Source organism: Alligator sinensis, unplaced genomic scaffold (genome assembly GCF_000455745.1).
Source record: "Alligator sinensis unplaced genomic scaffold, ASM45574v1 scaffold86_1, whole genome shotgun sequence".
Classification (NCBI taxonomy): Eukaryota; Metazoa; Chordata; order Crocodylia; family Alligatoridae; genus Alligator; species Alligator sinensis.
Genome location: NW_005841971.1, coordinates 3,235,205 through 3,250,976, shown reverse-complemented (window position 1 = coordinate 3,250,976; position 15,772 = coordinate 3,235,205). Strand labels below are relative to the sequence as shown.

The 15,772-nt window shown below is 41.0% G+C and overlaps 1 protein-coding gene across 1 annotated transcript in view; it reads left to right on the top strand.

Annotated features, from left to right (window-relative positions):
• The window catches only part of KIAA0895 (KIAA0895 ortholog), a 51,304-nt gene that overhangs the window by 8,030 nt on the left and 27,502 nt on the right, over positions 1-15,772 (top strand). The window contains exon 3 of the mRNA XM_025200607.1: positions 9,749-10,437. Within this exon, the coding sequence (XP_025056392.1) occupies positions 9,749-10,437 (689 nt within the window). The remainder of the gene's footprint in view (positions 1-9,748; positions 10,438-15,772) is intronic.

The following is a 15,772-nucleotide window of genomic DNA, read 5'->3' as shown; positions in this document are numbered from 1 at the left end:
AATTACCATGTGTACATAAATAAATGAGTAAACTTGCATAAAATTAGCGGCCCCTTGAATGCTGGCTGGAACTTGACTCTGTGGGTTCTGCTCTTAAGAGCATTTCCAAGTATTTCAGAATGCTCCCATTAAGAAACTTTTAGCTGGTTTTAAGAGTCTCAGCTGACAAATGTTATTGAAGCTAAAGAAATTGATTTCTTGATAGGCTTTGGTGTAGTCTGTATAATGGAAAATTTGCTTCTTTTGAACTGTCAATGTTTCTAGAGTCTAGATCATGGCTCTACTGCTATTGGGAAATGGTTCACATGTCTCTCTTGAGTGAGAAAGTGGAAATGTATTGAAATCCAGTAACTCTTAAGCATCCTTACATATACCTCCTCTTCCCCTCCCCAAAACACAAACTCACACTGTTCTCTAGAGGTGCACTGATATATCAGTCCATATCAAATCGGCAGCAATAAAAGGAAAATTGACATTATCAGCAGCCGGAGTTTTTTAGCCAGGGTACCCGATAATGTCACCAGTAAATGCTGCATGCATGCGCGCAGCCACAGCATGCACACTGCCAGGAATGCAGCCCAGCAACTTGGAGACCAGCATCTGGCTGGTAACTGCGGTGGTGGGGAGGGTGACCCACCATGGAGGAGGGAGTGGGGCAGGGGCAGGCACTGCCCAGCAAAGGTAGGGCATGGTGCGGAGCTGCAGGCAGCTCATCCGGGAAGAGGAGAGGGGAGGGGAAACAACTCCCTGCTGCTGCGCGTGCCCCCATGGGAGGCATGTATCACCTAGATTTGTGCGTGGGGTGAGGGCGGGATCCCCACTGTGGGCTCAGGGCCAGGGGACCAGCCTCTTCCCGGTGGGGGGTCTGGGCCAGAGCTGCACTTGGGGTGGGCGGCAGCGGCACTGGGAGGGGAGGATACGGGATGGGCTACAGTCACCCCAAAATTTTCCGTAGCCCCTTGTAGCCCCCCCCCTTCCCCCCAGCACTGCCACTGCCTGCCCTGAGCACAGCCCTGGCCCAGCCTCCCGCCAGGAAGAGGCCAGAGCAGCCCCTAGTGCTGAGCCTGCACCCTGGGGGTGCGCACAGTGGTGGGGAGCCACCTCCTTCCCTACTGCCCTGTGCCCCCTGGATGAGCCGGTCAGTTATGGCTCCCAGGTCCCTCAGTGGTGCACCCCTACTGATCTCAATAATAGCTTCATGTATGGGAGTAGGCAAATATCCAGGGTTAGGGTTTTAGCAGTTAGAAATGTAAAAACACTGCCATTCTGAATCAGTTGGCTGTTAATTTGTATTTAAAATACCAAGTTTGCTCTTGTGGCCAGCGCCATTTGTCCAGGGATGCTTCTCTTTAAGGCCTACTCTACACTTCAGTGTTCTGCCAGCGAAACTTGGATCTCCTTAAAATTTCTCTGTGGTGCCAGAAGCCCCCTGCCCCTCATCTGCCAGCAGAATTGAAACACTTCTCCCAAGTGAAATAAGTTTTCTGTTGCTATTCACAGAAGGCATGTGTAGATACTCCTGTGCCTTCTGCCAGTTTTGGTGGTCCCTTCAGCTGTGGTGCTTTCCCGGGATGTACTTTGTGCTCTGCTGACACAGCTGCAGCAGTAGGGCCACCAGAAGTTCATGGATGTATACCTAGTCTGGTGACTTTGTAGGGCTGGCTTCTGTCAGAACTAAATAAATGTAAATAAGATTTTACTATCCTGACAAAGACCAAATCATCCCATAAAATCCACAACGTGTGAACTTAGAGAGGAATATGTTAGATGATATTGCAGTAAGAACTCCAGTGCCCTTTCCTTTCTACCACTGCTGGCGGATGGGCTTCTTGAGGGAATTTAAGAAAAAAGAGAACAGACACATCTTGGAAAGGAAGAGAAACAGCTAGTCTAACTGTAAAAATGGACACTTAACTCTCAGAATTAAATAAGGGAGGAGACTCTCAGCCCTTCTGAGTGAAAAGGTCATTGTTTGAATTGATTTGACTGATCTTGTTACTAGGAACACCTGGGCTAACTATAATGACAAAATTTGAGGAAAATAAAATTGAAGAAAATACCATTTGTTTGTTTTGTTCACTTGGGGCATTTAATGGTGATGGTCTGAGTCACTTCTACCACTTCCCTGATTATCATTTTTCCCCCTGTTGTTTGTTTCTGTGGCTCTTTCAAGTAGCAATGGGCAAGAAAAATATTTTTAAAACTGCAACAGCTAACAGAGCACCTCGGGTCAGGTGGCGGACCTGCAAATGTTTTTAACATCTTTTAAAAATTACACTATATACCAAGTTGACAATTTTCCTTTAAGACTTCCACTTACAGTGGAATTCCTGTTGTTGTTTACTGGAATTGGCCACATGTGAGTTGGGGTCATATTTTATGAATGCCTTGTACATTTATATTTGTACAGCTAAGGGTTATGATTATATGAAAAGCAGAGTAAACATTTTAACCACCACCTAATTTAGCCTAAAAGATTTGCAAAACAGAACCTGTTTTGACACTGTGAATTTTATTATACTACTGTTTACTTAGTGTCAGTAGTTAACAACTTTCAATAATACCTTTCTAACATTTGCTGAAGTGTAAAGGACATTTTATGCACAAATGATATGTTACTTCTGGTATTGACCTCCCGAGATATAGTGCCACTGAACAGAGATTAAATTGTGCTACCTGAGTTTTTTCTCACTTCTTTGAGTTGCTCCTGATAACTTTTGGTGTCACAGAACGGAGACTTAGGCCTTCCGAACATATGTGTGGGTACACATCTACCAAACAAACGTCAGCACTTAAGAACATTATGCCCTGGAGGCTTTTAGAGCTATTAAGACTTGTATATAACAGTGGGCATGGCTACATGAAATGCTACATATACAGTAAATTCATTCTACTGTGCATTAGCACATCACAGCAAAAGCTGTGCTATTGAGCTAATGCACAGTAGAATTAGTGTACTGTGCATTAGTATCATTTAAAAGGCATGTACCGGTGCTACTGCGCAGTAGTGCTGGTTACTACACATTTAGTTAGTAACTATTATTACAAGTACTAAACTTAATGCACAGTAACTACAGCACATTAATGCACGTGTAAACATGCCCAGTATGGGACGGATATAATACTTCTTCCACAAGCACTTTTTCAAGGGAAAGCCTAGCTCCTCACACTTAATGATCTGGCATCTCACTGATACAGCACCTCAAACATAAGCACCACAATGATACAGGACTTCAAACATAATGAAATCTCAAACATAATGATATTGCAAAATATAAGACTATACCTCAATCTAAATAACTTCAGGTACATTTGGTACCATCTTTTCATAGTATGGGTAAAATGGGTGCTATTATTATGGATGGTTATTCTAAATTTTATGAGAGAAAGCAGGAAAGGAGCAAATCAATACTTTACAGGAAGAACAGCATCATTTTTAAGCCTGGTTATATATTTTTCAGTAAACTGACAAATTGGTCATGCATCTACTTTTCAACTGTGACATGGCAGCAAGGATATACCAGGCCACAGATCGGGGATGACAGGGCACAGATAAAAGGCAGGTTAAAATATACCTGGCAGGTTAAAATATGCCTGGCCACTTGGCCTACACCAAGTAAAAAGTATTCATAGTCTTTTAAATATTGTCAATCACGTAATAAATTGAGCTAATTAGATTTTTATACCAACACTGTGTGGGGAGTGGTATGTGCAGTTTTTTGAGTTTGGGATTTTCTTTTTCCTGACAGTTTTTTTTCTGACAGCTACACTGATTTTTCCACTGTCTCAATCTGTTGGCCTCTTCAGCTTTATTTTGGAAAAAATGCTTGTTGGAGGTTATAGTACAAGAGAGATAATCCAGCATAATCATTACCTGATCCTTGACCTATGTGTGAACTATGGAAAATATTATCTGATATAATCTTTCTAATACAGATTTAAATATAGCCACAGATGGCAATGGATTTGATTTGTGTGAACCTGGGAAACTACTACAGCCTAGTTTGCAATACCCAAACCGACACAGCAGGCACTGGAGGGTTGCTATGGACAGTCATGCTGGTATGGCATATGATATTAGACTGATGCAAGAATTTCAGAAGTTTATTTATGGCCATTTTAAGACCATTTCCCTCCATTTTACTACCCATTCTACCATTTCTTGGTTATACTAGCATTGTACCACTTGAGCTCCAAGGAATTTCTTACATTGTGGTAAAAGAAAATGAGTAGATTTATAATGGAAACAACTCATTTGCAATGCTTGATACTTGTATATGAAAATTTGTGTTACTTTTGGCTCCAGAACACAGATCTACCTTTAGAGACCAGGTTGAGGTCACTTTGAAATCATGTCACTAAAATGTGCTTACTTTTCTTAAAGATGAAGAACCTCACACTCCCAGAGTAGTACATGCCAGAGGCTCACTTTAACTACCTTTGTCAAAGAATCATAGAAAATTAGGTTGGAAGGGAACTCAAGAAGTCATCTAGTCCAACCCCCTGCTCAAAGCAGGACTGGCCCCAGCTAGATCATCCCAGTCAAAGCTTTGTCTAGCTGGGTTTTAAAAACCTCCAAGGATGGAAATCCCACAACTTCCCTGTGTAACCTGTTCCAGTGTTTTACGACCCTCCTAATGATAATATTCTTCCTAATATCCAACCTAAACTTCCCCAGCTGCAACTTGAGATCATTGCTCCTTGTTCTGTCATCTGCCACCACTGAGAACAGTCTAGCTCCATCCTCTTTCAAACTCCACTTCAGGTAGTTGAAGGCTGCTATTAAATCCCCACCTCAGTCTTCTCTTCTCTAGACTAAATAAGCCCAGTTCCCTCAGCCTCTCCGCCTAAGTCATGTCCCCCAGCCCCCTCATCATTTTTCATTTCCCTCTGCTGGACCCTCTCCAATTTGTCCACATCCTTTCCGTAGTGGGAGGCCCAAAACTGGACACAGTACTCCAGATGTAGCCTCACCAGTGCTGAATAGAGGGGAATAATTACTTCCCTTGACCTGCTGGCAACATTCCTGCCAATGCAGCCCAGGATGCCGTTAGCCTTTCTGGCAACAAGGGGACACTGTTGGCCATAGGTGACGCATAGGAGAAGCATGGGTGGGGGGGTGGTGCAGTCCCCACTTGCTGCTTACCTTTCCCCGCCCCATACCAACACTGCTGCCAGCAGCTGTGGACAGTCCCTGCTTGCCACTCACCACCATGGTGCCCCCCCAGTCATGGGAGGCACCAGTTATTCATGCTGTTGGTTCATATTCAGTTTCTTGTCTACTGTAACCCTCCAGGTCCTTTTCTGCAGAGCTGTTTCCCAGCCAGTCAGCCCCCAGCCTGTCCTTTTATCTGCTTTCCCAGAAATGTGAGCATGATCATCCTTCATTGCCAAGAATACCTTTCATTGTATAGTAAATGTGCATATACTAGTTTACTTGTGAATTTTGGCCTTCTGTAAAATAACTTGGCTGCATCATGGTCTGTGGGACTGATACTTGATACTGTTCCTTTGGGCTGGGAATTGAAATTCTTACCGCTATAGTATATGCCAAAGCAAGCTAAGCTAGATAAGCAGGTTGTCTTGTACTGGTGAAAGTGATCTTCTCAGACATGAATGGTAATGCCCTGGAGTTCTTTTCTGTGCCAAGCATAAAGGAAGTGTCTTAAATTGACCACAAAGCAAAACTAATATTACATATTACCTGCTTATTTAAATACTCATTTCAGTGAGGAAAGGAAGCTCCAAGAATATGCATGTATTTTTTGCCCATTTCTACAAATATTTAACCATTCTGCCTACTATACACCAGAAGGTAGTACATTGTTCTGTTTAATGATGGCAGCTCCAAGAGAACTGAAGAACATAAAATCATACAGTGTGAAATATGAAAGAGTTCATAAAGCAGGGAAGCATCCACAATGTTTTTGTGACATTTGTTCTGGAAACAAAATCAATTTTACTATGAAAATAAATCTGGAATTAAATTATTGATTTATCTTTCCGCTGAGAGACTTATTGATCCCATTGCTAATGCTCTATTCAGAGTATAATTACTATATGCAAAAGTAATTATAGTTCAGATGTACCTAACTGTACATCCAGAATCCAGAGGTCCTTATGTAAATTTTGTTCTGTCTATACTTTGGGCCATATCAATGGCTACATAGATCCTTTACTTGTAGGCATGAAAGTAAGGCCATATAAACATCCATTTTCTCCTGGGAAAGTCACTGCTTTCCCAGGGGAAGTGACAAGTGTACAGATTCAGCATTTTTCTCCCAGAGCAAAATTAACCTGCAAACAGCTAGGGTTAAATTGCCCCCAGAAGAGTTTCTTCTGGAAGAGAGAATGTCTGTATATGTTCTTTTCTGAGAGAAGATGCAGCACAATTGTCCAGCATCCCATTTTGCTTTCCTTCCACCTTCCCACCATGGAGACAATGTGCGTTGCTTCCTCGACTGCTGTTCCAGCCAAGCAGGGACCAGAACACACCCCCTTAACAGATCTCACATTGTGCTGCAGGGAGAGGCAGACTGACACTGATCATTCTGGGTCAGCCAATCAGGGACGTCCCGTACACTGGGGAGCCTACAGAGCACCCTAACATGTGTGCACAGGGGATCCCTAGATGCACAGCAGCAGCACTGAAGACTCTCTGCTTGTCAGGGGTTCAGAATCCAAATGCCTGTTCAGGCAGGCCCTGCGTGCCAACCCTGCAGCCCCAGAAACTGACACAAGAAGCAAGGGAAAGGTCACAAGCCAACAGGCCAAAGGAAGGGGACAGGTAAAAGGTAAAAAAACATCAACACTGTGGTAACATATACTCAGCATCTTAAATTTCCCCCGCCCCGCTCTGCCCAACACCTCCTGAGGTGTCCTCAAACAAGCCTTTAGTCCCTAGAGCAGTGATTTTTAACTTGTGGCCTGCGGACCTAAGGGATCTGCGAAAGACGACTATGATCAATAAAAAGTATGTGAATACTGATACTTATAATTCAAAGGGGCCTGCACCTCCATTTGAAATTTTCAAAGGGGTCCATACCTCCATTTAACATTTTTTAGGGAGCCACAAGTGAAAAAAGGTTGAAAACCACAGCCCTAGAGTGCTCAAAACAGCAGCCAACAGCTGCCGCCGAGTCTGAGTCTAGTTTCTTCAGTCCACAGTTCTGGCTGACCAAACCAGTGAGGTCTTCAGCTCGATTGTGCACTTTATGTAGGGCTGACCAGGTTTCATGTGCACACTGCTCTGTCTTCCCCTCACTCCAGCCTCAAGCCTCCTCTTCCTTTTTTCCTTGCCTCCCAGCCCATGGGGATTTCTGGGAGTTGCAGTCCAAATTAACAGTCAACACAGCTCTGCAGACTTCTCCCTACTTCTTCCTGCTGTTACACACATTACATTCACATCACACCTTGATTTTCCATCAGGAGAACAAACCTGGATTATATGTGGTAGGGTGTTTTTAAGCCTCCCCAGAGGGCACTGGGTGTTGGCTACAGCTAAGACTTTGGACTTCACCTGGGATGTACTGATTCTTCTACTAGGAGCAAAGCCAGAGGTTCCTAGCTAGAAGGTCTTGCCCTTCCACTCAGGGTCGGACTGATCACCATATTTGGGGTAAGGAAGGAAGTTTTACCCCATGGTCAAACTGGTATGGATTGTGGGGGGTTTTGCCTTCCTCTGTAGCAGGGGCATGGCCCTCTGTCAGGGACCTCTTGAGCATATTGGCAACATTTTATAGAAGCAGGACATTGGCTGCCATGGTTCCCATGCTTCCCCTGTGACAAGTTAAGGTGTAAGGTCTATGTTGTGTTAGGGATAAGGGTAGTCTTCTGTAGAATTCATAGTTGTATGAGATGGTTTGGATAAGGATGATCCTGACTCAGGCAGGGGGTTGAACTTGATGACCTCTGGAGGTCCCTTCCAGCCCTACTTCTCTATGGCTCTATGACTTCCAGATCATTTGAACATTTTTATGCAGCCTAAGTTTCTGGCATCGTTTACCATTTTTTCTCAGAGGCCCTACAGAAGCCTACCTACTGTGCTTAGATCTGCTTGTAAGGCCACTAGAATGTAGATCATTCCTCCATGAAAATTAGGCACAGGTGTCCAGTAGAGATTGGGGCTGTATTATCTGCTGTAAACAGCCACTTTATGCTGTAGATCTCCTTTTCTGAGGGAGAGAAAGCTACCGCAGAGTGCAGTCCAGCAGAGCTCCATTGGAGTTGCTTTGCCCCAGAGCCAGCAGGAGGACAAGGGTCTGTCTATGCTCAGGAAATTTTACTTACAAATTGACCGTAACTAACTTGCAGTGTTTGCATTTTGAAGCAAATTTTTTTTTTTAAACCTGTGTGTGTGTCACTATAGTACAGCCTTGCCTTCTAAGTTTCTCAGAACAGTTTGGTACTAACTGCTCACTTTGTAATACCCTTACTCAACATAGGATTTTTAAGTTATAATTGATGGAACTGCCTTAAAGCAAAAAAATAGGAGTTTAGGGAAATGCACAAAAGTCCTGAAATGTAGTCTTGCAAAGTTAAAAACTGCACCCAGGAACTCATGTACTCCAGGTATGTCACCCTCTCTGAGAGATTGCTTTGATAGTCAGATTTGCCATGGAGGGCTACTAGCTCCAAAACAGTGTGCTGTGAAGAAGGGAGTAGTAAGCACTCGCTTGCTTGCTTACCTTAGAGCTGTTTAGTATATCACAGCTCTGGCAGTGGGGTTGTCCTACCCCACTCCAGAAAGCAGAGGAAATCTGTGGTTCTGCCTTATAATTCTGTGGGGTGCACATCTGTGCTGAACTTTACTCATGGGCTACATTTTAAAGTTCATTCTAGCTTTATTTTTTTTTAAATCAATTACTTTTCTAAAACATCTTTAAAAATGAGTCACAATTTGCTTAAAACTTGTAGAAAAGCATAATGTGTCTATGGAAACTTAAAAACACATGCACCAGGATTTGATTTTCAACAAGTTAATTGTTGAGATATGCGCTGAGTTTGGGCATCCAGACTAGCACAGACTATCACAACTAGCATTGAGTTTGGGCATCACGAGCAGGTCCAAGGAGGTGATCCTCCCCCTCTACATGACATTGGTCAGGCCACAGTTGGAGTACTGCATCCAGTTCTGGGCGCCGCACTTCAGGAGGGATGTGGACAACATCGAGAGTGTCCAGAGGAGGATCACTCGCATGATCGGGGGCAGCAGGGCAGGCCCTACGACGAGAGGCTACGGGACCTGAACCTGGTCATCCTCCACAGGAGAAGGCTGAGAGGGGATCTGGTAGCTGTCTACAAACTGGCCAAGGGGGACCAGCAGGCTATGGGAGAGTCCCTGTTCCCCCAAGCACTACTGGGAGTAACAAGGAATAACAGCCATAAGTAGACAGAGAGTAGATTCAGGCTAGATATCAGGAGGCACTACTTCTCAGTCAGGGTGGCTAGGATCTGGAACCAACTTCCAAGAGAAGTGGTGCTCACTCCTACCCTGGGGGTCTTTAAAAGGAGGCTAGATAGACACCTTACCAGGGTTGTTTGACCCCAGCATTCTTTCCTGCCCATGGCAAGGGGTCAGACTTGATGATCTGCTCAGGTCCCTTCTGACCCTACCAGCTCAAGTTTTTGGTTCAAGTTTTTGGTTTCATATTTGGTATTTTGTTTTGGCCCTAAAACATATATTTCTCTCTGTATGGCAGTCAGATGTATTCTAGATTTTTTTGTTTTTGTCTTTTTTTATATACAGAAAAACTTCACTGGCCTAAACAAGAGCTCTCTAAAAAGACGGTCTTAAATCCAGAGGAACACAAGCTGGTCATTAAGAATGAAAACAGTCTTCAGCACCTGTCACCTGGAGTCCTTAAGGACATTTTCACAACAGGAACAAGTAGCTACAATGTCCTTCTGCAGAGTAAAGAGGAGAAGAAACACCACTTCCAAAAGCAGTCATCTGTACATCATAAAAGACACAGAAAATCCACCAAGTTTTCCACTACCTTGCGAAGCAGCGAGCACTGCAAGATCAAAGTACCGCTGCCTTTGCTGAGCAGCGGGTGGTACTGTACGAGCAGACAGCCCTCTGTCTTCATCACTAGCCCAATGTCTAGCAGTGTAAAGTTTACAAATGGTATTTCAGTCACAGGGAACAGCAAAGGACTGCCACCTCGAACCAAAAGCAAGGCTAAGAGGCATTATTTCTCTAATCTAGCAAAGCCAAAGCAGCCCCAGTTGTCAAAAAGCCATGGAAAAGAGGGAGAAGTTTCTGGCCGAAAACTCTGTATACTAACTGCCATCAAGCCTTCCAATGTAGAGAAAGAGAAGATGAAATTCTTCAAGTCAGATTTTACCTACAATCCTCAATTTGAATATGCAAATCCTGCATTGCCAAATGTATTAGCCAAGCATAGTCAAGCATCTGACAGATTTCTTAAGCAGGTACAGTTCTTTTTTTTTTCTCTTTTAAAAAGACAGTGTGGGCCTCTTCTTGCTGCAGGTCAGAGATTCTTCTTCATAACAGCTTATATTAGAACATGAGACTATATCAACTGCAAAATACAAATTAAAGGGACATTGATATTGAATGCACTCCCATATCACTGGGCACGTCTACATGAGATATTACTGTGCAGTGGTTACTGTGCATTTATTTTGTACTTGTACAAGCAAGTACTAAATAAATGTGCAGTAACTGGAGGTACTGCACATTAGTGCCAGTGAATGTCCTTTTATTGATGTTACTGCACAGTAGCCTAATAATATTGCGCAGTAGCATCTTGGCACAGTTTTTGCTAAATGATGCTACTGCACAGTAATATCAGGCTACTCTGCAGTCAGCATCACATGTAGATGCGCCCACTGAAACCTTTTCAAGTTGAATGTGTTTTAAAAATCTTTTTTTCACCAGAAAGAAAAAACCTAAAATTTACTGCCATAGTTGACAAGGACCTATCCACGTGACATTAATTTCTAGTTGTCTCTCTGGTTTTCATGTTTTCTTTGACTAGCCTGCCTAATAGAACGAGATGTTTCTATAAGATGTTGTAGAGCTGAACCTACTTAAAACATGAAAAAGACTGTACAATATGCAAGTCAGTCATACGGGGTATCTCTATGTAATGTCTCACGTAATGGCCTTTTTGTATATGTCTCAGTCTGGTGGGAGGAAAAGGAAACTTAGAGAACCTACCAGCCCTCTTGCTGACACAGTATGTAGGGGGCAATCATAAATTCGTTATGACTTGCCTTGAGGACATGGTTATTGGATAAGCATGTGTTGATTTCATTTGGTTTAATTAACTTTGGAAGGATATTCACATTTCATTAGGCTCAGTCAGGCGGCAAATCTGCCTCTGCCCTTGACTGTGATTGAGATTCTGTTCCAGGGTCAGGTAAAGCTGCATAAATCAATTTTCCTATGCTATGTGGTCTGCTTTCTGTGTAGGTTCATGGGATGCTGTTGTCCATTTGATAGCTAAGCTGCAGCCTTTTCAATTCATTTTATTAATGTGGCTTCCTATCTATTATCATGCTCAAAATGCTTTTATTTCAACTTTAACCTACATGAGATGCATCGAGTGTTTATCTCTGTAGCACCAAAAGCAACCCTGCTCCCACTTGTGCTTTTCTGTAAGATCGTTTCTAGCTTAGGAAATGAAATAGCTGTAGAAAATGCATTTAACAGAGAATCCCATATTGTAAATGCTGTCGTTCTGTAGCAGGCTTTCTTTTTTGGTTGCAATGCATACAAAAATTATTTCACTTCCACAAAGAATCTCAGTGCAGGAATTGAAAATAAAACACTTCAAATTCCAGACACCTAGGATTTTATCATCTGGTTTAGGAAGAATATGATGCGCCATATTTTCAAAACTATTGAATGTCTAAGAGGATCTTTTTTTTATTCTTTTGGTTATCCTATTATACATTTGATCTGAATTGTGAGTTTAATTGTTTCCCTGATGAAACAGAACATATCTACTTTGTCCTAAAAAGCTCTGAAGAGGTCTTTTAAGTTATTACTTATTTGGTGTGTGCTTTCTTTTAAAACAAATGTCTGCTTGGTGAATAATTTTAGGGACAGTAAAATTGCTGATTGCAAATAAGTTAAATAGCTAAATTTGGAATATTGAATTTAATGTAAACTAGCCCTTTTTGTATTTATGAAAAAAGAAACAATTCAGTTTTAAGCAAGACTTTAAAAGAATGTTTAAATATAAAACTCTCGCATAGAGAAATCAGTGAAGTATTTGTTTGAGGGTATGATTTCTTTCAACAAATTACTGTAAAATCTAATCAAAATAATGACTGACTGACTAGTTTATAGCAATTGGTCTCTCAACGATATTTGTTATTTATTTTAGGGACTGATGCTTCATTGAAAGTTTTTTAATAATTAAGTATGGCAAAATACACATTTAATATCATAACAAATAATGAAGATAAGCTTATTTTATATCCAGTGAAGCATGACATAGCTGACAAATTTTCTTCAGTTGGACATAGAAAGTAAAAACTGCTTTTCTCAGACAGAGCTATGAATTGCTTTACAATATAAGTTAGTGTATGTGACTGGAATGGAAAGGAAAAACAATATTTTCTCAAACTTCAGATTATTAAACTACTGAATAAATGGATTCTGGACTTTTTAATAGATGAAAAATAGCAGCAATCTTGTCTCAGATAACACCAATCCCAGTAGATGGCACTATTTCTTTTCCCCTGTAGTTAAATGGAAAATCTCATTTTCATGGAGATTTGAATTTAATTTCTTCTAGCTACTATTTATATGAACCAATATATTTCCCAGAATGATAATCAGTAACTTATATATGCATTCCTACAATATGGGTCATAAAAGTTGCTGCCTTCCTTCAATTTTCACTGAAAGTTTAAACTAAAACATACTTTCATTAGGAGGAGGATAAACACTATACTGCCTTTTGCCATATATACTAATGAATTCTGCTCTTGCAAGCATTTACAACCAATCAACTTTTTAATGGTTTGTTTTCAGACATTACTATATGCATTGAAGTATTTTTCTTATAACAAGACAGTGGACTCACTTGGGTTTTTGCAACATTTTCAGGCTTCGATTGGTCACCATCATTATTCTAGAAGCATAATCTGTTAAATTAATTCTGACAGATTTTCAGGAGATGCTTATAGCAATAGACATACACGCACATGCACACGTGCATACCTACACATAGAGCAGACCTAACGCTGCTCCCAGGCCAGTTTTACAGTAATGGAATTCCCTTGACTTTTTACATCAACACTGTAAGTCAGACACTAATACATTAATTCTTCAGAAGACACTACTGAGGAATTTTTAATCATCTGAAAATTTGGATTCATAGCTACTCTGGAAGCTCAACAGAGAGTCTGTTCTTTTACATATGTGTTTTCCTCCATTGCGTGTGGCTATTTCGAGTCTTAATGCTGTATTGCAGGCAATGTTTTCTGAAGATATGATGGGGATTTAACCATAGAAGTACTTAATCTTTTTAAAGAAAAGAAATAGAGGGGAAATGAGATGGGTTTTGCCAGTACTGTATAAAAGAAATGCTTGATTTGGAAATTAATTAGAGTTCTTCTAAGCTCTCTCTTCTCCAGGCCTCTGATCTCATCAGAGAAGATTCTCCAACTTGGTAACACAGTCTGCTCCCTTTTAAGTTCCCCTCCTTGCCATAGATATATAGTAACGTGTAGGATTATTAATGTCATACAATAAACTATGGCTAACTTCATAGCTTCTTTTTTTAGGAATTTCTCTGTTTTACCACTTTCTTTATTCTCACCTTTCTGTTCTCCCCTCTTCAATTTTTCCGTATCCTCTTATCTTTATAGTATGTTTCATTCATAAGCTAAGAAATATGTAGTAGAGGAAAATACATAAAGAATCACAAGTATGTCATAAACATAAAAAATAGCATAGCAAACAGGCCTTTCATAATGATCACTATCTGTATCTTCTGAAGCCACAGATGTAGTTCTCTTCACTTTACGTATATTGTAACTGTAATAATAGGGATAGTTCATAATCAGGATTGCAGTACAGTGTCCAAACTATCAGAGGTCGTTTTCACAACTAGAAACATTATTCCTGGCTTGGACCAAATACTCTTAAGTCTTTATCTTCATTAGTACTAAGTTCACTATAATCTTAAATTGATACAATTCATCTATATACACAAGGTAATATTTGGGTTGATGCAATTATTATGACCTCTTTCTAGTAGAGCACTTATTCATCAATTTCCTTGATTAAAATCCAAGACATGAAACTGGTTTTAAGTGATTTTGTTCTAAATTAGAAGCCTCATACCCAATAGATATCTTGTAAGGACAACTAGTTAGTTGAAATCTGATAAAATATAACTAGGCGAGCGGGGTGCTGTTAGGGAAGTCATACTTCTAGTTCCATACAAAGTTGGAAATTAATTGTCAGGCACCTGTTACAAGTGTTTGTGTTACAGTTTTAAGTAGCCGTAATAAGTTTTGACGAATAGTACATTAGTGACCATCTGAAGTGTTGGTGCTGTAATTGGATGATACTGAAGCTCTGAGTGACAAGTAATTTAACAGAGAGAATACCAACCTAGAAATGTGTTGTTATTTTTATTAGGTGTACTTCTGAGTCTCTGAGACACTTAATTATGCAACCAGTATCAGGAGGTAAGAGACAAGACAAATATCAGTTCTTTAAATGAACATTAAGTTCCTCCCTCCTCAGCAACTGTCTTTTATGCAGATTTTGCTTTTATTCTCCTTTCCATCCCTAGACAAAAAGAGACCAACATTTTATGACCCTTGGTCAGGCTAATACATTCCATCTGCTGCAGCCTGACATACTTAGGAAAAAGCAGCTGTGCTTCGAAGTCCAACAAGCTCAGGAAGAAAGAAGCAGCTGGGTCTCCAAAGCTTTGTCTTCCCAACAAATTCTAATTGAGTTTGTAACCACTTAGTAGCCTGGTTGACTCTTGAAACTAAGAACAAAGAACTGGAAAGGTCCTTCTGAGTGATAGAGTTGAGTCTCCTGCTATCACAGGTGCCACATTATTAGAATCTGGTACATATATTTATAACTTCACTCAAATAACTGAGTTGTATGGTTTCACACAACACCTGGAATACAAGGAACCACACTGTTTTGTCTATAAGGAAACTTATCATTATTTGTTAATTCACCAAAAGCTATCACAGGTTTACAATACCCGAGGAAGTCATGTATTCCCACTCCTGCCCAAAGCAGGATCATTCATGCCTAAGACATCCCAGCCAAATGTTTGTATTATCTGCACTTAAAACTTCTTCTTGGTGTGTTTCAAAAAGAAAGTGGCCATAACTGCATGTAGTGAGGACCCCATCCTGTAAGTCTGTGTTAAGCCTGGTTTTAGCAAATCTACAGCTTAGGAAATTTATACATAGGGATGCCTAGATTTTGGATCTGATTGAGCTCAAGAGGAAGATAGGCACTGCCCTAATTGGGAAAGTCCTGGGCATGAGCAGAAGCAGAAATGTACACATCCACAAATAGAGAGGGGCATCATGATTTTAATGCCTCCAGGGACATGTGGCTGCTGAATGGGGGTTTTTGGATCACAATTCTGGACTTGGGTAGCTAATAGCTAACCTAAAATGGGGCATTTTAGGTATTTTATTGAGTCTTTATTTGGTTCTAGCTCCATGTTCAGTGATCTTCTGGAAGTCTCTCTTCTTCCTAGCTAACTCAGTATCTATGTGACTGTACATGCACACGTGGATA